Source organism: Marmota marmota, unplaced genomic scaffold, assembly GCF_001458135.2.
Source record: "Marmota marmota marmota unplaced genomic scaffold, marMar, whole genome shotgun sequence".
Lineage (NCBI taxonomy): Eukaryota > Metazoa > Chordata > Mammalia > Rodentia > Sciuridae > Marmota > Marmota marmota.
Window position 1 is genome coordinate 4,876,115 of NW_026000026.1, and position 27,580 is coordinate 4,903,694.

The 27,580-nt window shown below is 46.7% G+C and overlaps 1 protein-coding gene across 4 annotated transcripts in view; it reads right to left on the minus strand.

Annotated features, from left to right (window-relative positions):
- Window positions 1–1,553: 1,553 nt before the first annotated feature.
- Window positions 1,554–27,580, minus strand: part of Elmo2 (engulfment and cell motility 2) — a 39,315-nt gene continuing 13,288 nt past the window's right edge. The window contains exons 6-21 of one of the 4 annotated variants that reach the window (XM_015479115.2): window positions 24,540–24,721; window positions 22,868–22,967; window positions 21,285–21,436; window positions 18,601–18,679; window positions 15,326–15,376; window positions 10,279–10,401; window positions 9,846–9,980; window positions 9,180–9,284; window positions 8,980–9,088; window positions 8,401–8,537; window positions 7,398–7,561; window positions 7,175–7,287; window positions 6,892–6,999; window positions 6,082–6,164; window positions 4,229–4,306; window positions 1,554–3,029 (exon numbers count right to left, since the gene is read on the minus strand). In XM_015479115.2, coding sequence (XP_015334601.1) covers window positions 2,829–3,029; window positions 4,229–4,306; window positions 6,082–6,164; window positions 6,892–6,999; window positions 7,175–7,287; window positions 7,398–7,561; window positions 8,401–8,537; window positions 8,980–9,088; window positions 9,180–9,284; window positions 9,846–9,980; window positions 10,279–10,401; window positions 15,326–15,376; window positions 18,601–18,679; window positions 21,285–21,436; window positions 22,868–22,967; window positions 24,540–24,721 — 1,920 coding nt within the window. In that variant the 3' untranslated portion in view covers window positions 1,554–2,828. The other 3 variants (XM_048810779.1, XM_048810781.1, XM_048810780.1) reach the window with 3 other exon arrangements.

The window sequence follows — 27,580 nt, forward strand, 5'->3', positions numbered from 1 at the left end:
AGAGACAGCGCGGGAGGGGTGGCTTCCGCCGGAAGCCGCCGAGGGGCCGAGCAGGGAGGGGGCGGAGCGGGGACCATGTGCAGAGGCTGGGCCGGGAGCTGCTGTATTGGCTGGGGGGCCTTCCTCCGCGCTCAGCCAGACTCCCGCGGTGCCCTCGTGCGCTGGGCGCCCGCTCCCACCTTTTGTTCAGCTCTGTATTGTAATCGCTTGTCTCCGGCGCGCAAGCAGCCACTTGTCGTGGAGCCGCGGTGCCTGCTACTGTCCTGCACACAGTGAGCACCCCCACGGTGGTCCCTATTTACCTTTGTTAAAACAGATGGTTTATCTACATCCAACCCAGTGCCAGGCAAGCATGCAGCGAACCACGAAATCTCTCTGGGGTTCCGCTTCTGGAAGCTGCAGCCAGCTGGGGAGTAATGTCAGGGACACTGAATTTTTACTTAGAAAGATACAGAATAACATTTGTGAAATATTTCGTCTGAAGCCTTCTAAGAATAATTTCAAGAGGTTGAGTAAGAGGAGAGTATCCCAGAGGAAATAAGAACCTCAGGAGGGGCTGAGAAAGTGCCAGGCTTGCTGGGAGCTCAGGTGGTTCAAGAAGGTAACAAAAACTACAGTGGTTAAAGTAGCCAAGGGACAGGTTGCAGTGGCCCCCAGAATGCCAAGAGCATTCAGATTTGATGCATCTTGTGGGATGGGTTAAAAGGGGCAATGTTTGTGGACAGTGAGAAACACTAGGCTCGGCAGGTGAGGGCTGCACACCAAGACCCAGTTTTGTGCTTTTTGCTCTACTCAAGTCTCCTGGGCTCTGCACTGTGACTGGCTGCAAACATGGATCCTTGTGACTCTGCTGGGCTCCCAACCCCTCTGAACAGAAGGCTCAAGGCCAGAGTGTGAGCAGAGCTTCGTGCAAACTGCTGCTGTCTCCATTGCCAGCTGGCATCACGCTGGCATCAGTTCATTCAGTGCTTACCAAGCACCTACAATGGTACCCGTCGCTGCCCCAGGTCTTTCAGTCCGCAAGGGCTGTGTGGCATGAACTTTCTATGCCTTTTGAGAGAACTTGTTCTCATCCCCTCCTCTCTCAGAGGTGAGAGAAAGTAAAGTATCTATTTTCATCCTTACTGATATTCATGCCACCAAGGCTGTGGACTCGAGCAACAGCCTTAAACACCAGCTGCAAGGCTGGGCACCAAACACAGATGACACAAGGTGAAGAACGTCTTCTTGGTAAGGCAGAAGTGCTCGAGCTGTTCCCTGGCAGTGGGGAAGAGGGAGGATGTGTTCATGGGGGTGTACAGTACTCCTTTCCCTGCTGTACAGAGCGACACGGAGCTGGAAACACTTTGTCCCAGTACACAATCTGTGAGCGTTCTTCATCAGCAGGTGTGTGCTGGGGGGCGTGGATGAGGAGGAAGGGACTTTTGGAGTGGCTAATGGCTCCACCTGGAGTTCTGTAGCCTCCCAGGTATACTAAAATGAAGATGGCCAAGGTGACTCCACCCTTGGGCAGGGAGCAAGTGCAGGGAAACAGCTGTTAACAGGAACCACAATTTGTACATGAAAGAGTATTTATTGAAAACCTGGTTACTGACAGGAAGCTCCTGGCTGTTCTCTGGTTACTCTTGGCTCACAATTGGGAGTGTTACTTTCCCCCCATTTTACTGCCCTGCAAACATTCCGTCCTAGGATAGGTAGATATTATATAAATATATATACATGTCTGTATAAGTATGGCCTATAGTAAAGAAAATATATAGTACACTCTTCATTGGGTAGTACCTACCATGCCAGGGTATCAATACTGAATGCCACTGTGTTAACAGGTCCACGGGGAGAGGATGTGCATGTGGTTCAAGTGCTGAAGCACCAGGGAAGCCCCATAGCACAGCTGTGGCCTTGGCTGACCCCAGCCAGCTCCCTGAAATCATGGCCAGTGGCAGAAACCACAGCACTCGGAAGGAGAGAAGGGAAGGCAAACTTCCTACAGTCTGGAGGCCAAAGGAAAACAAACTGGAGGGGCTGCAGTTCAAGCCAGTGGGAGATTTCTCCAGGAAGGAAAGATAAACGTAGGGGCAACCAGGGGGAATCCTGTGACCAGTCAGTCCTGACCTAGGCCTCAGCGGGGCTTTCCCTGCAGTGTTCCTGAAACTAAGAGGGCAGGACTTGGATTGGAGGTCTCTGCCTGGCCAGGAAGAGACGGAGAGCTTGTATGGAGGAACTTCCATCTGTTCTGATACCTTCATGGGCAAGAGAGATCTATAGCTCTGGAGGCCAGAGATGTTAGAGCCAAACCTCAGAAGCAGCAACATCTTGGCACCAGATGAGGCTAGAGTGAGCCCTCACGAAGAAGAAAAAGGAAAGGCACAAGGCCTATATTCAAATCCACCCAAAGGCAGCCACTCCAAGGCTCTCAACATGCCCGGATTACCTGTCCTCTGCAGGCAGCTTTTCCTGAGCCATCTCTGGCTCACATGGGATCCAGCCAAAAAGAGCAGCCTCAGGAAGGAAGGTGGGTGGCTGCTGTTAAACCCAGTTCAAGACAACAGTTTCTAGGCTGGAAGGCAGGGCACCTATCATTCATTCCTCATGGCCCAATCCCAGGCTTTGCGGTGATGGGAAGGCAAAGCACCCTGCCTCCATGACTCCTAGTAGGCAGGGACCAGGAAGAAGCTCTGTGTGGTCTGAGGTGGGTTTGAGGAGTGGCTGGCATTTACTGGCCACCACCATCACTGTAGTTTCTGTACAAGCAAAAGACAAGGCACCAGAGCTGAGTGTCTCTCCTGGGCCCAAATCCCTCCTGGGTACTGTGGTCTCTGGCTCCAGGCTCAGCCGTAATGATAGACAAAGTCATAGCTGCTGGGCTCCTTGGGGACTGGTGGCGGTGCTTCAGGAATCTGGATGTTTTCCAGGTCCAGGAGCCGCAGCTTCATTTCCATGCTCAGCAGGGTATCAAGGTCACTTTTGGTCAGCTCACTGGACATGTCCTTACCCAGAAGGGCACTGAGGCCATCAATCCAGATGCAGTACTGTGGGGAGCAAGTTGCAAAAATGTCACATGGTAGCCATGGGGCCACAAGAGATCCTGCCAGAGTCCCTGTTCTGATGGAACTTACCATGGTCCCCTTTGCATTGTTTAGAACAGGCAAAACTGGTCATAGCAAAGATAAAGTGGGAAGTGGTCACACTTTTAATTACTAATTCTGGTTTTTATGGAAGATTCACTGTTAAACTCCCTAAAATAATATGAAATGTGGCTTAAAAATAATTAATGAATAAAGCAAAATGAGACCTAAATCTGGAGCAACACCTACCTGAAGTTGGGTACAGATCTGTCATGATTATGGTGGTCAGTGAACGCTAGTCAGTCCCCAAAACTGGAGGCATATGGGGCGGAGGGTGTTAGGTGGATAAAATAGGACCCATACAGGAATATGGAAGTATCTCAGTTTTATTTTTTAAAAAAAGTAAATTAAAAAGATCAGTCAATAAGTGTTAAAAAGAAAGTACTAAAGAAATTGAGCTGGAGGTGTCAAGATGGGAGGGAATAACTTACAATTCTTCCCAACCTCCACCCTGAAATCTTCCTGTATTCTCTGCTGCGGTTTTCCTGCCCTCCTGGCCTTGTTCACCTGGCTCCCCGCCTGCGCATCCTTCCTTTCCTCCCACCTAAACTCTACTGGCAGCTCAGACCCTACCAACTGTATGTTCTTCTCAACACCTGGCCTCTGATTCTCACTGATGGCTCTCAGAGGTCACCAGGCACGTAGGGTTTCAACTGCATTTACTCATTTAATGTCCAGCATCTTCCAGAGCTGTGGGTAGAAATGCAGGCCCCTTGTCAGAAGAACCAGATCCACTGGCTTCAAAGCCCAGGCTGGATCCATGATGACATGTGACTGGGAACCCTGAGTAGGGAGGACCTGTCAAGTCAAATTTTTATTGGGAACCACAGAAGAAATGAAAAGAGAATTTTTCTAGTCCCAGGTGAATAAGTTGTCCCTAGTTGGCCCCATGTTTCCAATATTTGGCTGTTGCTAAAGAATAACCTGGGAAGACCAGTACACAGTGAAAGGCCCACGGTGTGGCAAATTCTCAGCATCTGATGGACTGCATGATCTGCTAGGCCACCTGCTTTGAGATGGATGCTCCTGTTCTGGCCCTCCTCCACCCCGCTGCAGAGTCCCCATGAGGGCTCTGATGTTCCAGGCAGCAGCACACTGCTCACCTCATATTTATTAGGAGCGATGAAGTTTAAGGTCTCATCAGGGTCATACAGGATGGAGAAAGCCAGTTCCAACACCTCCTAAAGGAGAAAGGGTGTCAGTTACTTGGAACAACAGAATGGCCTGGGCTCTGCACATCAAGATCTTGGCCAAAGTCACCAAATGCATTGATTTAGTTGTGATATCCCCAAGGCCTGTAGGCATGCATACAGGTGTGGCTAGAGATAAGGCCCAGTGGTCATCAACTTTAACTCTTCACCTAACTCTTCTGCCTAAAATGTGGTAATACTTTTAAGATGGGACAAGTCATTTCAACACTCGGAACCCTTGCATGTCAGAGTCCTTGACTGTATGTTGCTTAAAACTTTTTTATTTTACATTAAAAATGACTGGTTTCCTCTTTCTATCATGCTGTAATTAGCACAGGGAAGTCTTAACAATTTTTTTAAAATTACCAAAAAACAAACTGCAGACAAAGACAATTTGAGCATCAATAAAATAACTGCAATGGACTGAATGAAACAAATATAAATTGCTTATATCCATGACTTCATAATAACACTAAAAAAACAAAACAAAATAGACAGAAAATTGGTTATTATTGAATGATAATAGGGCATTCACTGTCTTAAAAGTACATACATAAGAAAAAAGAATCAAGCATGGATCTTCCTTTCTTACATGAACTGTACTCCTAGGGAACCAATACTAAATAAGGGCAAATTTCAGAGAAGTTCAGCTCATAAGTGAAAAAGGAATAACTACATTGGGATGTCCCTCGTTTGCAAATCTTAACTTACTAACGACGTGGGCACCAGCAGTGAGTCTGCTGATGTGGCCCAAAGGAGACACCAGACCTTAGGAGCCTCCTGACAGATCACAAGACAATCTGTGAGGGGTCTTGCCAGAAAAAGGACAAACGTGAACCAAATCAAACCTCTAGATCCCTCTACCAATTTACAGATCTGGGACAGAGGAGCAAGTTAAACTAGACCATAGGGAGACATTAAGCAAAATTCAGACTCTGGGAAACTACCAAACAAGCAACCTGATTTCTTCAACAAATAAACTAAAACAAGAAGAAAAAAAAAAAAGATGGAAAATACAGCAGGGGAACTTATGAATGAAAAAACTTAAAAAAAAAAAAAAAAAGACTTATCATGATGTATAGACTTTGGATTCTGATTTAAATAAAATGGCTATTCTGGGCATGGTGGCACATGCCTGTGATCCCAGTGGCTTGGGAGGCTGAGGCAGGAGGATCATGAGTTCAAAGCCAGCCTTAGCAACAGTGAGGCACTAAACAACTCAGTGAGACCCTGTCTCTAAAGAAAATACAAAATAGGGCTGGAGATGTGGCTCAGTGGTCCAGTGCTCCTGAGTTCAATCCCTGGTACTGCCCCACCTTTCCCCTGCCAAAATGATTATGAAGGTGTGTGAGTACGCATCTAAACCTTTACGTAAAGAAATTATGACATTTATAAGACAATTGGTGGACATCCCAACATGTAGAAAGTATTTGATTAAAACAACTACTTTTCCTGTTAGGTGTGATAATGGTGTTGGGTTATGTTAAAAGAGTGTTATGTTTTAGACATTCACAGATGAAATGATGTGACCCTAGGGGTTTTCTTCAAAGTCACAGGGAAATGGCCGAATGGGCCACAGTTGCTGAGGCTGGGTGAGGCATGGGGGTTCTATCTAATTTTTTGTATGTTCAAAATTCTTACTAGAACATTCAAAAATAACTTAAAGAGAGGGGAAGAGAGTGAGCATGCAGCTAAACAACACCCCCCACTAGCTGAACTCTGCAGGTATCACTGTGCAGGCTGCTCAGGACTATCTTTCCACTCACCTTATTCTGTTTCAGAGCACTTTTCTCTTTCATGTGGGGACAATCTTTCCCAGTGACAATGGCCTTAATGTCTGCAACAGGAACTGATAAATGGTGGGAATTAGCATCTGGAAGCTGATGCTGCAGGCTGGTCAGTGCTTGCCTCAGGGCTGGAAGGGAAGCCCTGGGCAAAGTGCCAGGGAGCTGCAGATCCCAGACTTGAAGGGCTCTAGTGCCTCAGGAAGAGTGGCTGTGGACCATGGCCTTGCAGTGTTCCCTCCTCCTTGGTCACTTTCCATAGACCATGGTTTAGTGAGGCTGTCTCATTGGGCATCACTGCGGGGCTCCTGGTTTAATTCCCAAGGAGTGGGGCCTTGGACACTTCACAAAATGAAGGTGACAATGCCATCAGAACGAAGGTCAGTGGCAGCTGAAGACTGGGCTAACTGCCCACCAGCCATTCTTCACCACCCATGCAGACCTCTAGGAGGGCGACCATCATTACCATTTTACAGAAACACCCAAAGCAGAGGGGAGAGTTAACTTGCAATTAATCAGAATTAATCACTAATTAGGGGGAAAGCCAGGATCTAAATTCAGGCTGTCCAGCACCAGAGCTTTTTACAATCTACAGGGCATGTTCACATTTGTGACCTCATCAATTCCCCAAACAACCTGAGAGGTGGGCCAGGCAGGTGATCTCTGGCAGATAAGGAAACAGGTTCTGAGCGAGCTTGGGCCCAAGAACAGACACTCAAATAGCCAGGACTAGAATTCAGGTCTGCTGTCAAGTCTAGCTACTACAACACATCAGCAGAGAAATGAACCTACTTTTCTCCTGCAGGGATTCAAATGTCACCTCTCCTTGAGGGTTGTCATCCAAGTCACCGTAGTGCAGGACCTTGTGGTTCAGTGCTAATCGGCAGTACCAGAACCGTTCTGGAATACAAGGAAACCAAGCCGGTGGACTGGGACAGTACTGGGAAAGGCCTGGGCCCACAAAAGACAGAAGGACGACTGGCCTGCCTGCTCCCTCCAGGGGCCACCAGGCAGTCTCCTCCTGGCCGCAGGGAGTCTGTGGGTGAGGACCAGCCTAGTGTTCCTGTCTCCTCACCTTGCCTTCGGCGATTCCCTATCTTTCGGAAGCTGCTGCCCTCACAGAGCCTGTTCAGGCGCTGCTGCTTGATCAGCTCAAGGATCTCAGGCTGGATCTTCTCCCTCAGCTCCCTAGGGTGGACACGCACTGAGTAAGGAGAAGGTCATGGGGATGTGGTGCTCCTGAGGGCACAGCTGGCAGCTGCCCCTTCCCTCCCAGGTTCCTCCAGGACAGCACTTACACAATCGGCGGGGACTGGAAGTCATCCTGACTCATCCTCTCAGACTGGCGCAGTCTTAGAATCTCAGAGTAGCTTAGGCTACGCAGTTTGCTCTTGAACTGATCCAAGGAGTTGGGTTTGGAGGGCAAAGCTCGTGTAATCTGCTCTCGGACGACCTGCATAACCTGAGAGGAAAGAAGGCAGCAACTCATGCCACTGCTCTGATAAAGGGACAGGCTCTCCTCAGCTCCTGAGTCCCGAGTCCTAGAGATACCTGCTGGGTGACTTTCTAAGGGACACCCTTTAGTGGCTACTCAGGTCAAGTGACAGATGGTTAGATGGAAGGCAAGCACGGTGCCTGGCACACTGTGGTGTGCGGATGGTCTGGCTGCCCCACTGGGTGTGCAGATGGTCTCACTGAGGATGGGAAAGCTGTGGGGAAGAAGAATAGGGCACAACGCAGCAGTGGCTGGTGCTGGGTGGTGGAATTATAGGTGACGTTTTCTTCTTTATACTTTTCTATTTTTTAAATGAGATGATTAACTTTAAAATCCTCAGCTCCTAGAGTGTCAGCATGCAAGGGCCTGGCACAGTGCTCTACAGAGTGGGCACCCCGAAAGCACCAAGGGACGATTATCAATTAAAACCCATGATGCACAGAGGATGCCTGTGGCCTCCTGACATCTCTCAACATCGGCAGTTCAACAGCAACCACACGCAGTGCACGATAAGCCACAGCTATTCTGCTATGCTAATTTTCCTGCCCCCAGCCAAGGGAGATAGGAGGGGCAGGTGCTGGCTTCATTGGGCAAATGAGGGCCTTGGGCACCAAGACTCCCACTCAAGGTCACAGAGGAAGTCACAACCAGATGAGACCCAGGCTCTCCAACACCTCAGTGTTGTGACTCAGCACTGCAGACAAAGCTGGTTTTCTCTCTCAGGGGTTCCCCAGGCACTGGCCAGCTGTCAGAGACCGCTGAGTGATAATCTTGCATGGGCCTCAGAGCAGCTTGGTGACACTGACCTTGTTGAAGTCCTCTGCTGTTGCCCTCATCTCTTTCCAGGTCTTGTTCAACAGCTGGATGCAGATTCCAAAGAGCTCTTCAAATGCTCGGTCATGAGTAAAGAACATCGGGTGGTAGTCATTGCGCCCTTCGTTTGCTGCAGGAGGAGAGTAACAAAGGCCGAAGGCTCTGTCCATGGGGCCTGGGAGCTCACATCCAGAAGCTTTGGTTCTCTGCACGAAAGTTCCAAAGAACCAGAGCAGACCAAGAACCAAGGCTGCCAGGGAGCACGGGTGGGCCTTTCTCCCTCCCTAGCTTTCTTCTCCAGGCTGCTTTTCCTGGTTTCCTCTACCCTGTTAGGGCCCAGTTACCTCTGACACACAGTGCTGCACCTTCTAATTCCACCTCAAATTACCAGCTTAAATAAAGCAATGACCATAATTCCCACAAAGATAAGACGGATGACCAGCTCAGGTAGTAATTTAAAAAACCCCAAGGTTGTCCAGGCCACTGACATCTAATTGTTGATAACCTGCAGTCTCAAAAGGCTCCTGGCAACAACACTGGCTAAAGGAGGAGAGGAAGCTGCAGAGACTTACGCAGTTCCCCAACCTGCAGGATTTCACAGAGCATTTTGGTGAGCTCGATGGCACTACGGCCAAATGGGCATTCATGTTTGTCTTCTCGGCTGCTGTTCTCCAAGACAATCTGTGGGGAAGACACAAAGGAGGATTAGGGAGGTGAGGGAGGAAGACAAGAGATGGGCACTGGGAGGAAGGCTAACTCCTGCCACCTTTACCCGGATGTAGGTGTCCTGGTGGACTTTAGCCAAGTACAGCATGTTGTCCAAGGCCAGCATTCCAGGAGGAGTCTGGGTAAAGTCCAAGGCTGGGTTGATATGGTTCTGGAGAAACAGAGACAACTGATCTAAGACTCAGTAGTGCTCCCATGTGTGCAAAGACCTTAAGGGAAGCCCTATGCCCTCCCTCTGTCTGCTGCCAGCACCTCATGCTTTCTACCTTGGTCCTAGCTCTTTTTGCATTCCCATCTCTGTGACTGAACTGGGAGCTCTCAAGAGAGCTGGACTGTGGCTGCCTCATCATGCATCCCAGGGCCTAGCTGCTGCCAGGCACTGAGCAGGTGTGCAGCAAATCCATAAACCAACTCCACCCTACAGTCATATTCTACCATAAAATTGTCATGATAGCTTTGCAAAGAACCTAGCTGTTTAGGGGACAGGTCCCCATTCTACCCACTGTGGCGGACCTCCTGGGCCCGCCCCCTGATGAATGTGTTTCACGGGGCCAAATGTTGCACAAAAACTTGCAAACTTGCTACTACCAAAGCAAACCAAACATCAAGACCCAAGGCTACCATTATGAAGGAAGAGTTATCAGCCTGTCTAGATGGACCTTCTGACTTCCTGTCAGAGGGGAAAGCCTACCATCCTCTATTCTTTACTTACAGTAAATCCCAACATTTTGTAGTCCTTGGTGTACATGGCTTTGCGTTTTTCAGTCCCACTCCCAGGAACATTGCTAGGGTCAGATTCAGCATCAAACGCAATCCTCCTTAGTTCAAATATAATATCTCTTTGAGCCTGACAGGTGAAGAGACAATCAGCAAGTGAGTCAGTCAGCCAAGGGAAGGAAGAAGGGAAGAGTGGGGCAGGCTATCCAGAGCCAAACTCTGGCCCCAATCAGTCTCTTGGGAGGCACTGCCTCTACCCCAGCAGAAATAGGCAAGGCCCAGAGACTCCCTTAGTAGGCAAACACCACACTACTTTTCAGGGAAGATAAAGACCACACACAGTACCTGGCACAGACCAAAGGGATGCACAGCAGGGGTAAGAAAACAGCACTTCTAAGCAGGAAGGCACTATCCCACTTAGCACCTGCCTGGTCATTAGGGTCCATCTTGGTCATCATCCTTTCTTCCAGAAGGTTAAAGGTCAGGACTTGAAGGACATAGAGCTGATGTGCCATCTCTGTTTTGATTGGGCGGTTCCCTCGGATCACATGCTAGAAAAGGCAAAGGCAGAGAGCAGGGGGCTGAACTGTCTCTCTTTTTGAAGAAGTGCCATAGACATGCTGGTGAAAACAGTGCACCGCAGGGAATGAGCTTCCTCCGACACCCAGGGACTGCGTGTTCTGGAAGGAGGCACAGTGTGAAAGGGCTGGAGTCAGGCACCTGAGCCACATGGGCCAGGCTGAGGGAGGCTGAGGGCGCCCGCCCTTCCTCTGTACTCCGTCCACGGCGAAGTGGAATGGAGGGCAGAGCTGCACCTGCTTCAACTGTGCCTGCCATGGGGCCACCCATCAAGGTTAGAAGATGGGGCCTCAGGGCTGGACCCTACTAAGTCCAGGGCAATAGACAGGTCATGGAAAAAGGGTCACTTTTTCCTTAAAAAATTAATGTTTCCATGGCTTCACCCAGTAGAGAAGCTTTAGGAAGATCACTTTCTTCAAATGCTATTGAGACTCTTCACAAATGAGGAGCATCCACCTTTGTCCAACTCCTTACACTGCCTGTCCCCTCCTTTCTCTCTCACACCTGTGCCCCTCTGTCCATTATCTGTGTATGTCCTGCTCCTGTATCCCCCATCAGGTCCTTTGTCCTCCTCTGTCCTCCCCCTTGGTGGCCCCACCCTCCCCTCATCGCCTCTCGCTTTGATCCCATGCCCGCCCCACTTCAGGTGCCCTCATTCTGTCTGCCCATCTTTCTCTCCCAGGTGTGTCTGCCTGTCTGCCTCTCAGCGTCCTGTTCGCCAACCATGAAACCCTCCCTTTCCTCCTGGCTCCCTGTACCTTCCCCACTCCCCCCCCTCTGTCTCATCCACCGTCCTGAATCCTGTCACTGGGGTTCTTTCTGGTTCACATGAGCCTCTGTCAAGTTTCCCACATCCCTCTGCTACTTCTTCAGGGTCTCTTCTCAGCAGCCCTGTCTCCAGAGCTGTGCTGTCCAAAGTGCTGGTTATTTATATTTAAATCAGTTAAAACCTATTTAGATTAACAATTCTTTGTCTCCCCAGCCACTGTGGCTAGTGGCTGCCGGGCAGGAAGCTCTCTCCTACCGCCCCTTCTCCTGAGGTCTCTAACTCTAGACACCTATCTTTCCAAGCTCCCTCAGCCTTAGGTCAGTTCTCTGTAGAGCTTGCTCTGGCTCTAGATTAATCTCCATAGACCTCTGCAGTCCAACTATGGCCACTAGGCCACAAGTGGCCATTGAACACCTGACAGGTAGCTAGTCCAAGCCAGTGTGTTGTGTCAAATGAGTACCACAACTTGAAAACTTAGTATGAAAAAAATGTAAAATATGTCATTAATAATGGTTTATATTCATTACATGTTGAAATGATGTTTGGGGTATCTTAGGTTAAATAAACTATATCATTAAGCTTAATTTCCCCTATTCCTTTCTTCTTTGCCAAACTGGGATCAAACACAGGGTCTTGAAAATAGTAGGCAAGTGCTCACCACTAAGCTATATCCCCAGCTCTTTTTAAATTCTTTCATTTTGAGACAGGGTCTCCCTAAGTTGCCTAGGCTGGCCTTGAACTTGTGATCCTCCTGTCTTAGCCTCCAAGTGACTGGGATTTATAGGCATATGCCACTATACTCAGTTTTCCTTACTCCATTTCTGGGGGCAGTGGGGTGGGGGGGACTGGGAATTGAACCCAGGGGCACTTAACCACTGAGCCACATCTGCAGCTCGTTTTTAAGTTATTTTTTTTATTATTATTTATTTTGAGACAAGATTTTGCTAAGTTGCTTAGGGCCTCACTAAGTTGCTGAGGCTGGCTTTCAATCTGTGATCCTCCTGTCTCGGCCTCCTGGGCCACTGGGAATATAGGTGTGCTCCACTGTGCATGGCATCCCTTACTCCTTTTTTAATGTTGTAACCAAAACATTTAAAATTAAATATGTGGATAAACTTTATTTCCACCAGCTGGGCTGCTCTAGACTTCTTCCCTAGCTGTGACTCTGTGCTTTCTTCCTCATCTAGATGGTGCTACCCAGTAGAGTTGCCATAAGCAGAGTATGAGTATTTAAATTTAATTGAAATTAAAATTGCACATTCATTTCCCAGCCACACCAGACTCATTTCAAGTGCCAAGTGGCTACCATTTTGGACAGCACTTCCATAAACTAGAGCAGGTGCCAATGCAGTTGAGCCAAGTCTTGCCTCACCCTCCCTCTGAACTGGGGACTCCTTCTAGCCCTCTGTCTCCCCAGAATGCCTGTGCCCAAGCTGTCTCCTTCTCTGCTCTCATGGCCTGGACTCTCTGCCCTGTCTCTGCCATTTCTTACCCCCTCCACGCCTCTTCTGCTCACTGAACCTTTTCTTTACTGTTCCCTCTTGCTACTACCCTGATTTCTCCGGCTCTTGGTTTTCATTCACTTTAATCCCCTTTCTCAAACTAAAGCGACACCATGATGGAAAGGTGGTTAATTACTCTAGCCAGTGAAGGCCTGGGGAAGTACAGCTGTAGCTTTGGAGGTCTTGCCTGAAGCCTTACTCCACTGCCAACCATCTAAATCCCTGGGCTTCAGTGAGCATGCATTAACCATTTCCTGGCAGGTCATTTAAGTCCTGATGCTGAATCATCTTCTGTAGTAGAATTTTTGCTTGTTCACAAGATTTGTCCAGAAATGAGCTGATTTTCTAAGCCTATTCAGGAAAAGAAGTCTCAAACATAATTAAATTTCCCTGGAGGGGCACCCTCAACCCCACATGAAGATGAGGGTGCCTGGAGAGCTGCTCAGAAGTGTCGCCAGCCATGCATGAGTACCTGTGCACTCCCAGTCACTTGGGGGCTGCATTCAGTATTAGCTGGAGCCCTTCCTCCTGGGCTGGTGGCTGGGCTTTGACTACTACGGAGTAGACAGCAGGGAGGAGCAAGTTCTGCAAGGTGAAGCTTGTAGACTACAAGTTCAAAACAGCTGACCGCTCCTCTTCATAGGTGCTCAGGGCTTACTTCCTGAATTCCATCACCCTTGCATCCTGTTCTGCCCATAGAGTGGAGGCTTACCAAGTGCCAGGCACCCTCTTAGCACGTGTATGTCTGTGTCTATGTGTGCACACGCGCATCTCATTTAGTCCTTGCATCCAGATGAACAAATTAAAGCCCAGAGAAGTGAAGTGAACTGTTCAAGATCAAAGCAGACTGGAAAATCACAGAGCAGGGGCTGATCAACTCCAAAGTCCACGTTCAGCATTTTTTTTTTTTAACACTTGACTCCTGAGTTTTCCTTATTCCCTTCACTGTGGTCTCTTGTTTTTGACAACTAATAGAATTGTTTCCTTTTAATCTAGATCCCTGGCTCTCCTTCCCAGCTCCCGGCTCCCCTACTACCCACTCTGTCCTCCTGCACCTGACATCACCACCACAGTTAACAGCACAGGACCCTCCTTCCAGCACCCTGCCTGGCAATTCCTTCTCTCCTCTCCTCTCTTCTTCCCCCCTCAGGAAACAACACATCTCTTTCTTGTGGTCTTTCTAAAATGCAAACCGGCTCTCTTGCCACTGAGTAAATCCCCTCAATTGTCCCTAGACTAAGGCTTTCCTTGATCTGGTCCCTATGCTGCTTGCCCTCGCCTGCGCTCAGTCACACAGTGCGTGATTACAGCTGGAATCCTGTTCTTCCTGGTGTGCCTACTTGTCCTCCAGGGCTTACCCAAAGACACTCCTCTAAAGGCTTCCTGACACGCTGAATGTAGGTGAGGATTCATTGCTTCTGTTGTCCTCTCCAAGACCACAAATCTCTATAGAAGCACTGACCACATGATGCTACCATCACTGTTTTTCCTACTGACCAAAGATCTTTGAGAGCATGCACTCTTATTCATTTCATCAGTGCCCTACATGATTCAGGCTTATAATCAGTGTGAATTGCTTTCCTCTTTTTTTTTTTTTTCTTTCTTTTGTGGGGATTGAACCCAGGGCTGCTCTACCACTAAGCTACATCCCCAGATCTTTTCATTTTGAGACAGGGTCTCAGTAAGTTGCCCAGGCTGGTCTTAAACTTGCAAACTTTCTGTCTTGGCCTCCCAAGTCACTGGGACTCTAGGTGTGTGCCACCACACCCAATTATTGTGCCTATTTTAACATATGCTATCTGATGAACATTCTGGAGTTGTAACAAGTAGTCAAGCAATAGAGCTGGCCTTAGTCTCTTCTTGAAGTGCTGGAATTCCTGGTGGGATGGCTTCCCAGAGACAACTCTGCTTACAGAGGATTATATGAAAATCTTAACAGTTTAAGAACAGTGTAGTGGGCTGGGGATGTAGCTCAGTGGTAGAGTGCTTGCCTAGCATGCATAAGGCCCTAGGTTTGATCCCCAGCATGATAGAAAAAAGTGTTACGGTTTAGATATTAAGTGTTTCCCAGAAGCCCAAGTATGAGACAATGAAAAGAAGTTTAGAGGTGAAATGATTGGGTTATGAGTGTTTTAACGGGATCAGTACAATAGTCTCCAGATGCGGATTAAGTGGATGATAACTGTAGGCAGGTAGGGTGTGGCTGGAGAGGTGGCTCCCCGGAGGTATGCCTTTGGGGTATACATTTTGTCCTTGCTGAGCTGCGTGCTCTCTCTCTGCTTCCCTCTCTGCTTCCGGATGTGATATGCTGAACTTCTTTCCTCTGCTACATCCTTCCACCATGATTTCTGCCACACCTTGAGCCTCTGGGGATGGAGTGGGCTGTCTAGGAACAAGACCTCCGAAACTGTGAGTCCCCAAATAAACTTTTCTTCCTTTAAAATTGTTCTTGTCAGGTCTTTTGGTCAGAGCAGCAAAAAAGATGATGAAAACAAAAGGTTTAATATCTATTAAGTTCCCTCTGTGTACCCTGATATGCAACAGTGATTTTTAATAATAATAATAATAACTATAATGATAGTTATAATTGCTATTAATAGTAACAAAATGTGTTTAGGGACTTACATTCAGGATTATGGATCGAAGGTGCTTCTGTGCAAATGCATTGGCCATATCCTGTGGGAAAAAATAAGCAAATGTAAGGAAAGATAGCATGCACACATGTGTGATTAGTAACCAGAGGAAGGTGACATCAGTTCTTCTTTTCCCTTTCTTAAAGTTTTCTCCCCTTTCCAACAAAAAGTGGGTGAGAAGAAAATCTATTGACCATCAAATGTATCTTACACTCTATCAAGAACCACCCTCCCTTTTTAATGAGTGCAAATCAATTCAAATAGAATTTTCCACCTAATGGCACAATCAACCACGTCTTCACAGAAGGACATGGACGATGAGACACTGTGTTACAAGGATGCTGGGCAAGAGACACTGCGCAGAGCACGAGCAGCATGACGGTTCCCAAACTACAGGCATCATTGCAGGCCACTGCCCAGGCTGGACAGGACTCTGCAGAAGCACCGACTCCAGACCGAGCAAAAGGCTAGCCCCAGCCCCTCCTCCAGCTCCCCAACAGTCAGGGCTGGGGATGGGTGCCCCAAAACAGACAGTAACCCCATCGCTTCTCTCTTAGAGAGCAATGTTCATTTACCTTTTAAAAAAATTATTATATTTGGCTTAGATTTTGACAGTGATGATTTGCTTATTTTGCATGCCCAGGAAATAAAGTATCCTACACAAATGAACCTTCCAGGGAGCAAAATCTTAAGGGTTTATTATTTTACCATTCTCATGCAAATCTTTAAGAATATATACATTCTTTATTCTGAAGAGACTACAATGGTTATAATTTAATCTTTGCCAAGGACTCGGCTTCATCAAAAAGAACAGTGATTATTCTGTTATGACATTATATCACCCTGAAGAGCTATTGAAATGTGAAGCTATTTTCCCCTAAACAAAATGGTCCCAGATTACAATGCTTTTAATTTTCCTGACAGCTTTTCACAATAGTGCCGTCTCCTCCTTCCAATGTCAGCCATCACTTCTTCCCAATGTTAATTAGTATGATTTCACTTTCTAAGCTGCTGCCTTCAGTTAATTTCATAGATAATTCTAAGTCAATGAGCCTGAAGGAGATGAACACCTCTCCTGTGGTATAGTATCTATGATCTCTGTCATTTTCCCTCAAGCTGAAAGGCCTTCCTCTTTCATTTCCAATTTCTACTCATGACCCAGATGACTGACACCGCCAGGAGCTCTGCGTTTTACTTTGCATGCCTTGAGCACGTACTGCTGGCAGAGAGGAGAGTGGCCTAGAAACTTCTTTGGTATCTATAGGAGGTCAGTCGAGATTTAACCTTGCTGTGGTCAGTAACGGACTGTGGCTGGGAGCTGGAGCACAAGTCTCACACCAAAGCCTCTCCTTGACGCTAGGGAAGGGAGCACTCATTGCCTTTGGTATCTCATAAAGCTGGCCTCTCAAAGCTTCCCTCTAACCAAGACATGAGCATGTGGGCTCCCTTTTGTCAATTAAGTCTTCTTGAATTCCCCAAAGCATGTGGATTGACCTTCACCCTTTTGCTATAGCAAATTAGGAGGCAATGCTTCCATGGCATCATCTGGGTGAAAGTCACAAGCTTTTTTTTTTTTTATTTTTTATTTTAAAATATTTTTAGTTGTAGATGGACACAATATCTTTACATTATTTATTTATATTTATTTAGTGTTACAGATGGAACCCAGTGCCTCACACATGCTACGCAAGTGCTCTACCACTGAGTTACAATCCCAGTTCTTTTTTTTTTTTTTTTTTAAAAAAAAGATTTTTAGTTGTAGATAGACACAATGCCTTCATTTTATATTTATGTGGCACAGACTACTTTTGAATCTGACCTTCCTTAACTGACCACAGAATGTGCAAAGCAAATCACAAAGGAAAAACTGGGCCTCACTCCCTGGGGCAGACCTGCCTTCAATCCTTCCTGTGATGCTGAGCGCCCTCGGGTCCTGACAAAGGAGATTTACAGCTTTCAACCTTTCCCTGGGCCTTGGCATAGCCTGAACATCCTGATCCGCCCTTAAGATTCCTGCCCAGCTTTGACCTCCCCACCTGGAAGACAGCCAGGGTCCCTTCCACACAGCGGTGCTACTTACAGTGACAGGCAGGTCTAGAGGATTAAGGTGCTTGTCCTGCCGGCAGAAAGCAAAAAGCACAGAGAGAAGCAGACGAATGAGCTTCAGCTTACATTCAAACGAGGAGGATGCAGAAGGAGGAGTTTAACAGAGCCACACCATCCAGGACAGACAGGACAGACAGAACCACAGATGTTTCTGCTCCTCCCTCTATAATCTATTAAGAGTTTGGCCATTCCACTTAGACTTCCCTTTATGGAGCCCATGATATTGACAGAAAACTAAAAAGCCTTAGTTCTGTACACAAGTTGGGCATTTATCAGAGAGACCTAGAATGTTAAGGGTTGGAAGGGCCCTCAGAGATCATTTAATCTGGCCATTTCATCTTACAGGAAGAGAAAATGAGACCCAGAGAGGTTAAAACATCTGCTCAACAAAAGGCAGGAAAAGTAATTGCTCAGGCCCCTTGACTCTTAGGTAAGTGCCTGTTCTACTGCCCAGATGACACCAGATTCTCTCATTGTATAACAGGTGTCTACATAATGACATCCTTATGAGGTAAACGCGCAGCTGCTGCTGCTCTGCTATAGGGGAGGAAATAGAGAGGCAGTGTGATTTGCCTACTGTCACACAGCTAAGCAACAAGGAAAGAGAGACATATAGGATTTGGATCAGGGGACCTTTAAACAGAAAACTTGGTGCTAAGTTCCATTTGTTTGAGACTCCTCAGAACTCAACAGAGGTGCCAAGAGGGTCTTGCCCTTCCTTATTCTTGATCCTCTATCCCAGAAGTTAGCAAACTAGGGCTATACCAGGTGTGTTACACGCCTGTCTGTGTAAATAAGGTTTCACTGAAGACAGCCACACCATTCATTTACCTGCCCCCTGTGGCTACTGTGGCTACAAAGGCCAGGCTGGACAGCTGCCACAGAGACTGTATGGTCCATGAAGTGGGAAATATTTACTCTGGCCCTTTAGAAGAAAAGTTTTCAGGCCCTGCTCTGATCTAAGACCCAGCTCCTTTCCCCTCCCGGTGCCTTCCCAGGGCTTACTTAGCCAAGCCACCCTGCTGGGCTCTGACCACAGAAAGTTAGGAGGAACTTGTGGGGAAATGGTTGCATTTCTGTTCTCTACAGAGCAAAGACTGGATAGAGTGAGGATTCTCTCAGAAAAGCCCAAATGGAAAGTTTGGAAAGGCAGCCACAGACCTGTCGCTTGTCCTCAGGAGCCTTCAGAAAAAGTGCGTTAATCAGTGCGATGGCGTAGGTCTGAATCTCCTGGTTGGAGCTGTGTCAATGGAGAAAAGAAGCAGAGGGAGATAAGAAGACCGAGATCATACTCACAGATGGTTTAACACAATCACTTGTAGACTGTAAACAAATCACAATCTGGGGCTGAGTTTCAAAAGCATTTAAACTGGGCATATTCATGATCCAGCAAAAGAAATTTATGCAAAACAGTAATCAAAATTTATTGATCAGGTGTTTTACTAGAGAACTATTAAAAATCAAAGAATGTTAAGCAATCCAAATATTTCCACTAGCAACTGTTTTATATATATGAATCCTGAGTAGTTACTAAAAATCATGCATTTGGATAAAGATTCTTTTTTTGTCTTTTTTAAAAAAATTAATTCATATAATGGTTTAGAGGGTTGTTCGGTTGTTGTCTTATAGCACTACAGATTGAACCCACGGACACTCCACCACTGAGCCACATCCCCAAGCCTTTTAAAATCTTTTTATTTTGAGACAGGGTCTCACTAAATTGCTAAGGCTGGCCTTGAACTTGTGATCCTACTGCCTTAGCCTCCTGAGTCACTGGAATTATAGGAATGTGCCACTATTGTCCAGCAAAAGTAGATTCTTAACCTTGAATTCAGGGATCTGCTTAGAGACTATGAACCCCAGAATGGCACAGAAATTATTCTATGTATTTAATTAAATATATGATACTTTTTCCAAAGAGAGAAGAGTCCATAGTTGGTATTAGATTTTCAATGGTGTCTGGGATGCAAAAAAGTTTTAGAATTACCCTTTCAAAAGAATCTTTGACATGGGAAAATGTTCAAGATATTATTTGTTTAAAAAAAATTACCAAGGTACACATAATATGCGTAAGACCCCAATTTTATTAAAAATATGGAAAGAAAAAAACCTAGAGGAATATTTAATACTTAACAGTGGTTATGTCTAGAGTGGGATGGTTGGCCAAAAATGTACTTTATTGTGCTTTTCTAAAGTGTGACTACAAACTTATCTTACTTTATTAAAAAAAAATAATAACTTGGGCTGGGTATGTGGCTCAAGCGGTAGTGTGCTCGCCTGGCATGCGCGTGGCGCTGGGTTCGATCCTCAGCACCACATACAAACAAAGATGCTGTGTCCGCCGAAAACTAAAAAATAAATATTAAAAAATTCTCTCTCCCTCTCTCTCAAAAAAAAAAAAAAAAAAACTACACCCATTTTTGGAATCTTATAATCCTGACACTTGACATCCCCTGCCATGTTGTGGAAGCATCTTGTGGCTCTTTTTCCAGTGGGGCTCATGGGTTTCCTGGTTAGGCAGGGATACCTTAGGACTCTAATGGAGGGCACTAAGTGGCCCCTGCCCACACAGCAGAACACAAATGTGCTGATATCAGCCATGGGCTGAAAGTGGTCATGACAGATCTCTAACAAGTGCCATGGTCCTCTTTCGTCCTCAGGGAGGGAATTGGGGATGTCCCCAAATCACACACAAAGAAACAGAGAGGTAGGTTCAAGGTCACCAGAAAATCAGAACTTGATCCAGTGCCCTTCATGTTCCCTCCCCCTAATCAACCCTATTGCCTCTTCAGGTATGAAAGTTAAAACTGAAGAATTCCTTAAAAGTGATAAGGTAAAATGAGAAGTGCAAAGAAATCACTGTGCTTTTGTTTTACTTGGATTAGGAAGGAAACATGGGTCAGGAGCATAACTGAGTAAAGATGGGGCTGCTGTACACTCCCAGTGGGGAACCATGCCTCCATCGGGGTGCAGGGAGTCTGCAGCATTACCCCCCTGGCATTGGGAAGTCCAGCCCCCTTCAACTGTGTAGCCTGGATCAAACTGCAGAAAAGGAACGGAGAGCAAAGAAACAGTCCTCCCAAAGGTTCATTTGCCATCTGGTTTTATTATCTAACAAAATGTTTTAGGATGTGAAAAGCCTCTTAAAAAAAAAAAAAAACAAACAAAAGCAAAACACCCTGAATTTACTGAATACCTAAGATGTGCTGACCTCAATACTAGGCCTTTTAAAAATCTCCTGTGTCCTCACAGTCTGGGAGATGGGGACTCTAATCTAGAGATGAGGAAACTGAGGCCAGAAGAGACTAACTAGGTAACTTGCTGAAGGCAGAGACCTTTAGGCTGCAGAACGTGGTGGATCTTTACTGGTTCCTGAAGTCACACCTTGTTCTTTCAGCAAGCATTTACCCAACAAATACTGAGCTTCTACTTAAATCAAAGCCAGGGACACAAAAATGATCAGTCCCTGTTCTCATAAAGCTCCAAGTGTAAGATAGAAAGCAGATAATAAAGACACGGTATTACATATAAATATAACTATCATAGGTACGAACAGAGCCTGTTAGGTCCACAGGAGAAGCAGCATGTAATTCTGTCTGGTCCCCAGGTGGTCCCCAGGGGAGACTGGGAAAAGCTCCACTGTGGCCTTGTGGGGCAAGGAGTTCAGACAAGCGCATGATGTGATCAGGCTTGGATCATGGGGGGAATCTGACAGTCGTGTGGAAGAAGTGATGGATGAAGGATGCGCACAGCTTGGAAGACATGAAAAGCAGAGGTGGCACTAGAAGACAAAAGAGGAAGGACGAGAACAAACAAGTGGGAAGAGGCAGGGTGGGGTCTCTTACACCTGCAGGTGCGAGATGAGCTGTCCCACGGTGATTTCCTCTGCTATCTTCTGGTACAAACTCTGGCTGTTCAAGACCATGCTCTCCAGGATGGCCAGGGACCTCTGAAGGATTGACACGTCCACCATGGGCTGGCTCACGTACCCTGCAATCTAGACCCAGAGAGGAGCAAATCAGTTGGGAAGCTCAGGGCCCAGGAGAGCTGAACAGCAGAGCTGAGCCGCTGAGGCACCTTCCTTGGGCATGCCTGTATTCGGGCTGCTGTGGCCAGGTGGACACTTGTATCTGGTTTATGGTACCCTGGCCAATGTGCCAGCATTCCCTAGGCACAAATATATTAATGGCAGATTATAGTAGTCACTCAATTATGTTTCCTCAAAATCTAAGAGCTCAATCCTTTTCTTCAAAACAAGGATTTAGGTGTGAGAAAGCTGAGCAAGTTGAGTGTGGAAAACTATAAAGATTTACTGATGCTGGGATCTCATTTTATCTCATCTACTCTGCTTCTGACATACACTTTCCCCCTATACACATTCAGAACATCACAGACTTTGAGAGGCAGAAAGGACCTTGAAGTCTTTTAATCTAATCCCTCTTTTCAACCCCCATTATAATATCCTTGACACATGGTTATTTCACTTTTGCCCAAATGCCTCCAGTGTTTGGAAGTTCCCAATGTCCCAAGCCAATAATGGGGGAAATTCTAGGTCAGCGGATATATTATTCATTGGCTGTAGTTCAGTTTTCTGAATTGACACCGACCCCTCTGGTAGAAGAAAGGAGGGTAAAACTGGAAGTACCCTCCTTCTACCCACAGTCTTCAATCTGACAATTCAAACAGGCTAGCTTGCAGATTTGTAAATAGAAGGCAAATTTGCAAATGAAATGCACATTTTCTTTTTCAAAGAGAAGGGAGAACCAAGAGGGAGAGGGTAAGAACACTCGGACAGCACCAGTAAACTGGTTGGTTTATTCTGAGTCTCAATGACAACCAATTCTACTTGGACCATATTCAGTTCTGAGATGCTGGCCCCCTTTTCAACACAGGCCCTGAGAATACACAGCCCTTGACTTACAATGATTCAAAGTATGATTTTTCGATTTTTCAATGGTGCAAAAGTGATATGCATTCAAAAGAAGTAAACTTTGAACTTTGATCTTTCCCTGGGCTAGCAATGACAGTACTCTCTCTCTCTCATAGCACCGGGCAATGGAAGCAAGTTGCCACAGCTTCCAGTCAGTCACATGATCATTAGGTAAATAACTAAATCTTTACAGTGTACTGTGTTGCTAGATTCTGATGTTCAGCAGATTCAGCATATTAAGCGCATTTTGGCTGTATAATATTTTCAACTTACAAAGGGCTCAGCAGGTTGGAACCCATTGTAAGTTGAGGAACATGGTGTAAATTTATGAGGAGTCAAAAAAAGATCAGAGCTTGATGATGAAAAAATCTGGCCCCAGGGAATACAAAGCTGGTCCTCACCACAGTGTAGAGGCTGTACTGCCTGTATCTCCCCTTAAGCCCAGAGGGTAACTGGCAACTGAGGGAGAAGAGAGAGACAGGATTTTGGAGGCCTCACCTGCTTAATAAAGGTGATTGAAACCATGTCCCAGGAGACAATGCCATGGTCCATGAGCTCTAAGAAGGCAGTCAGGGTGAATGCCAGCATCTCACTGTAGCTGAGACATGTGCAACACACACACACACACACAAAATAATACAAAGATTCAGATCCGGAACACAAGTGTGAAGGCAGGCACAAAAGGGACAGATTTCAATGTAAACACCCCAGGGAAAATCAGCTGAAGGAGCTGTAACTGCCTGCATGCACACCCAGCCAGATGTGGAGCAGAGTCAGCCCAGGTCTCTATCGTCAGGGGAGAAAGTGTAGCTGGGTGACTGGGCTTGCCTTCTCTGTGTTGCTTCGTCTCAGGGACACAGAATCACTCATCTATTTCCCAAAACAAAAAAAGACATCAGATCTTATGTCCCATGTTAACCTTCAGGCCAAAAGGCAGCAGGGTGCAAGAGAAAGAGCCCAAGGCCTGGATGTGGGTTCAGTGCCTGCTTAACAATTTACTAACATGGACATTTTATTTTCTCAAAGTTCAACTCTGTCCTCTGTAAAATTGAGTTAGGCTCCCAGGGTAGTGGTGAAGGCAGTGGATGCTGTACACAGAGTGTTACAGTAGTTCTGGTACAGAGTAAGGACTCAACTGTTCTTTCTTTTGTTTCCCCTTACACATTTAATCCCCCATGCACCTGTACAGCGATCTCTAGTTAGCAAACCATCTTCCCGTTTACCAGGCATGTTCAGACACATTAACCGTAATACTCCTCAGACTGCTACCGGAAGGCTGGCGTTATCCCCATTTTGAAGAGGTGGAAATTAAGGCTGGTCTACCCTCTACTCTCAGGAGGCTGCAGAACTCCTGCGTCAGTGCTTACGGCAGCCGAAGGCTTTAGGACTCTAATGCAGCTGGAAGATGAAGACTTACAACAAATACCTATGATTAGTCTCTCAGTTTGACAAGGAATTTCAGAAGCTGATCCATCGCCTGAGAGAAGATTTCTGACTCCCTGTATGCCAGCTCAGGCTCCGCAGGCTTAGCTGGAAACCCAAGCATCTGTCCTTCACTGCTGATCACAGGCATGGCTCCCCACCACATCTGCCTAACTCTGGAGGACTGTAGAGATCTCGTGGTGAGGCGGAGTTCTGGATCTCCTGCTCCCTAGGAAAGTGTGGCAGGAGATGGCTAATGGTAGGGGAAAGCTGTGGCAGACATGAAGGAAGGTGGTGTGCTTGCGTTCTCACATGGGGACAGGGTGGGAGGTGACTGGAGAAGGAGGGAGGCAGGCAGAGAGCTGTTAAAACAGTCATCCATCCTGGGAGACAAGGGGCAGTCTGGTCTGATCACTACCCCTCATCAAGCCAAGCATGTCCCATACATTAGCAGGTCTGTCATGGGCAGATCTCTTCCTTCTTGGCTTCTGTGGTCCCTGTTTTGACAGTCCCTTGGCATAGTACCGTTTTGTACTGTTACTTAATTTGTGAGAGCACAGCCAGGTCTGAGATGTAGGATCACAACGGTGACTCAGCCCTCTCCGTGTGGACTCTAGTGTCCGGCACACTGCTCTGTGTGCAGAGGTGGTGATAAACTCTTACCTCACTCAGTAAAATGAGAACGGGAGGCCCTGCAGTGTGGTAAAGCCTTTGAAATCCCTTAGAAGACGACAGTGGTAATACTCACTGAGACAAGAGCTTGGTTCCACTTTCCACGAGCCTCGTCAGCACAACAATGCCGTCCATGTTGATGAACTCGGTGGCAAAAGTCACGTCAGCCGAGAGCTTGGCCAGTTCCTTCATCGCATCCAGCCGGGTCTCCATGCTGGATGACTGGGTCCTCTCCATCAGCTGGCGTGCAGCCCGGGACTAGGGGACCAGGGACAAAATACATGCCATCTGCTCCTTGTGGCAGGTGAGTGCTCTGTGGAGAGCTCACAGGGGCTTTTCTGTAGACATCCGAGCCCCCAGCAGAGTTAGTTTTTCACACTGCTGAATATATGTTCACAGGATCAGCCAGGGAGTTCCAGCATGCAGCAAGCTGAGACCAATCTGCAGTTATCTGTGCCTTTTCTGTATCACCTTGGTCTATGGATTTTTAAACAAAAACAGCCCTACCAAGGAAATACAGAGAGATCTGGGAGATCTACTTACTATGGCAAGATGCAAGAGAAACAGACACTGGTTTAATAGGAGTTTTCTGTTAATTAATGTTGTCAAACAGCAGAAGAGGTTTCTCGGAGGAACTAACTCCCTATCACTAGAAGCAATCGATGAGAACCTGGACGACCATCTGTCAGATATGCTATAGAAGGAACTCGCACACTGGGTGGTGAACTGATCTGATGATCTTTAAGGTCTCTTTTAATCCTAAAATGTAATGAGCCTGATATTTTTTCTTAAAAAACTTTGCCTCAAAGTCCATATGATCATTCCCCACAGTAACAGTCCTAGGAAAACAAAGAATCCAAGGAGTCAGAGACCAACAACTTCAAAACAGCTTTGGAAAATGATGCTGGTAAAGACACCACTCCCTCTGCCACACCAACTTTTCCTAGTGGGACCTGCCTTCTTGCCACCAGCCACAGTTCAATCCCTCTTCTCCGTGAGCTCACCCCTCTTTCCTTGTGCTCGATTTAACAAGTTCACAGTCTCACCTCATCATTCTATGTTTTTAAAATCTAACCCTCTCTGCTGGGAAGGAAGAGTTTGGAGAGCCAATACGCCCCCCGTCCTTTCCCTCACGCTGTTAAAAGTGACTGAAGCCCCATTCGGCGACCAGCTAGAGTCAAGCCCCTCTCCCTCCCCTTGCCTCTCCTCTCGTACTGTTGAAGAGGGCCCAGAGCAGCATAGCGCTCTCAGTGACACACAAATCCTCCAAATCCTACGGTAGAGAGAATGCGCTCCACAAGAAAAGGTCACAGGATAGAGCAATTTGAAGAGAACTGGTCTGCATCACACTTAGAAACTTCCAACCCAAATGTCAATTTTCCCCCAGAGACAGCATTTCTGGGCTCCTGCTCCAGAGAGATGAGCTTCTGGGAAAGTCAACTACTCCATGCGAGAGGTCTGTAAAATGCTTTGGTACTTCCAGAAAAGTAACTCCCAAACTGTCATGTTCAATTAGCAGAGTTTAGGAGGGGAGAATGAAGTTCTTAAGCTGAGAAGAGCTCAGGAGAGAAGGCAGAAAAACACGACAGTGAAAAAACCGGCCCACAGTCACACAGGGAAAGAGCCAGCTGGGACTACTTTTTAGTTGTGTGACAAGTGGCAAGTTATTCAATCTAAGTCCTCATGTCCCTGTCTGCAAAATAGGCCAATCTCATTGCTATTAGTATTAAATAACATGACATACACAAACCATTATCAAAAACAGGCATTCAGTGTTCGGTGGTCTCCCTTCACACACCCCCCTCCTCTCAGGTGGACGAGGCTCTCCCTCACCGTGAAAAAAGGCTCCATCACACCCTTAATTTCCTGGCAGCCCTTCTACAAATGTGACCAAAGCTGCACCCCTGGGAGGTCTTTTTCGTGGGACTGGCACTCAGGGTGGTTCCCTCCAACTGGGTTTTAGGTCCTCAGTGTCCTGATGTAGGAAGGTCCTGTTCTGTTAATTACCCACTCCTTCCTGCACCTTCAGTCTTCCTCTCTCCCATCTTAACACCATCTCAAGGACACAAAAAACTGCAAAGGAAATCAACAGCCTCAAAGGGTCAGAAAGGTGGAGAACTAGGTAGATGGTGTCCAAAGTAGGAGAGAGACCTTCCACTAGATCTTTGTCAAACTATGATTTCTGAAACATATTAACCTTTTACCTGTTTTTTGAAAAGCACATCTTTTTGACTACACATCCTCCTTGAGTTACTGCCTTCTCCAGCTACTTCCTTTTAAAATCAAGCCTTTTAATACAGCGGTGACTCCAGGTCTTAACCTTCTTACCTTTTATTCAGTCCACTAATCTGGCCACCATCTCTTCCCAGCAGAACTGTTTCTCACTTCTTTTTTTAAACTCGGTATTGAAAAACCCAGGAGTGCTTAATCACTGCCCTTTTATTTTTTGTTTTGAAACAGGATCTTGCTAAATTGCTTAAGGCCTTGCTGAGTTGATGAGGCTGGTCTCAAACTTGTGATCTTCCTGCCTCTACCTCCTGAGTTGCTAGGATTATAGGCATATGCCAGCAAACCTGGCCGGAACAGTTTCATGAAGATCTTATGTGCGCCTGACCTCCCAGGTCTGTTCTCAGTGTACCTTCCCTCTCTGCTTATTACAAACTGTAAACCACACCTTCCCCCATCCTGACTCTCTCCCCTGCCTTCAGCTCCTGAGTCACTTCACGCTCCAGGTTTTCTTTCTTCTCTTCCGGTGGCTTTTTTAGTTACTTTTAAGGGCTGCTCTTGCAGAAGTCAGGGGTCATCTTGGATTCTCCCTTTGCCGTCTATATCCAGTTTTTCACCATAGTCATCAGGGTTGTCTCGTGAGTATTTCTCAGGTCCCTTCATGATCAATGGCCTCACTGGGATGCTAATGCTCCTCACCAGCCTCTGAGGTGCTCATCCTCCCACCAGCCTTCCTTCTTTTAGCCCATCTTCCACACTGTCACGAAAGTCGTCCCTCTAAAATTTAAATCTAAGTAGAATGTACCTTCCATCCTAAAATCCTCCAGTGTCACCACTTCCTTCTAGTGGACCGTGGGCAGGACATGCAAGAGCTTCAGTACCTGGCTTTCC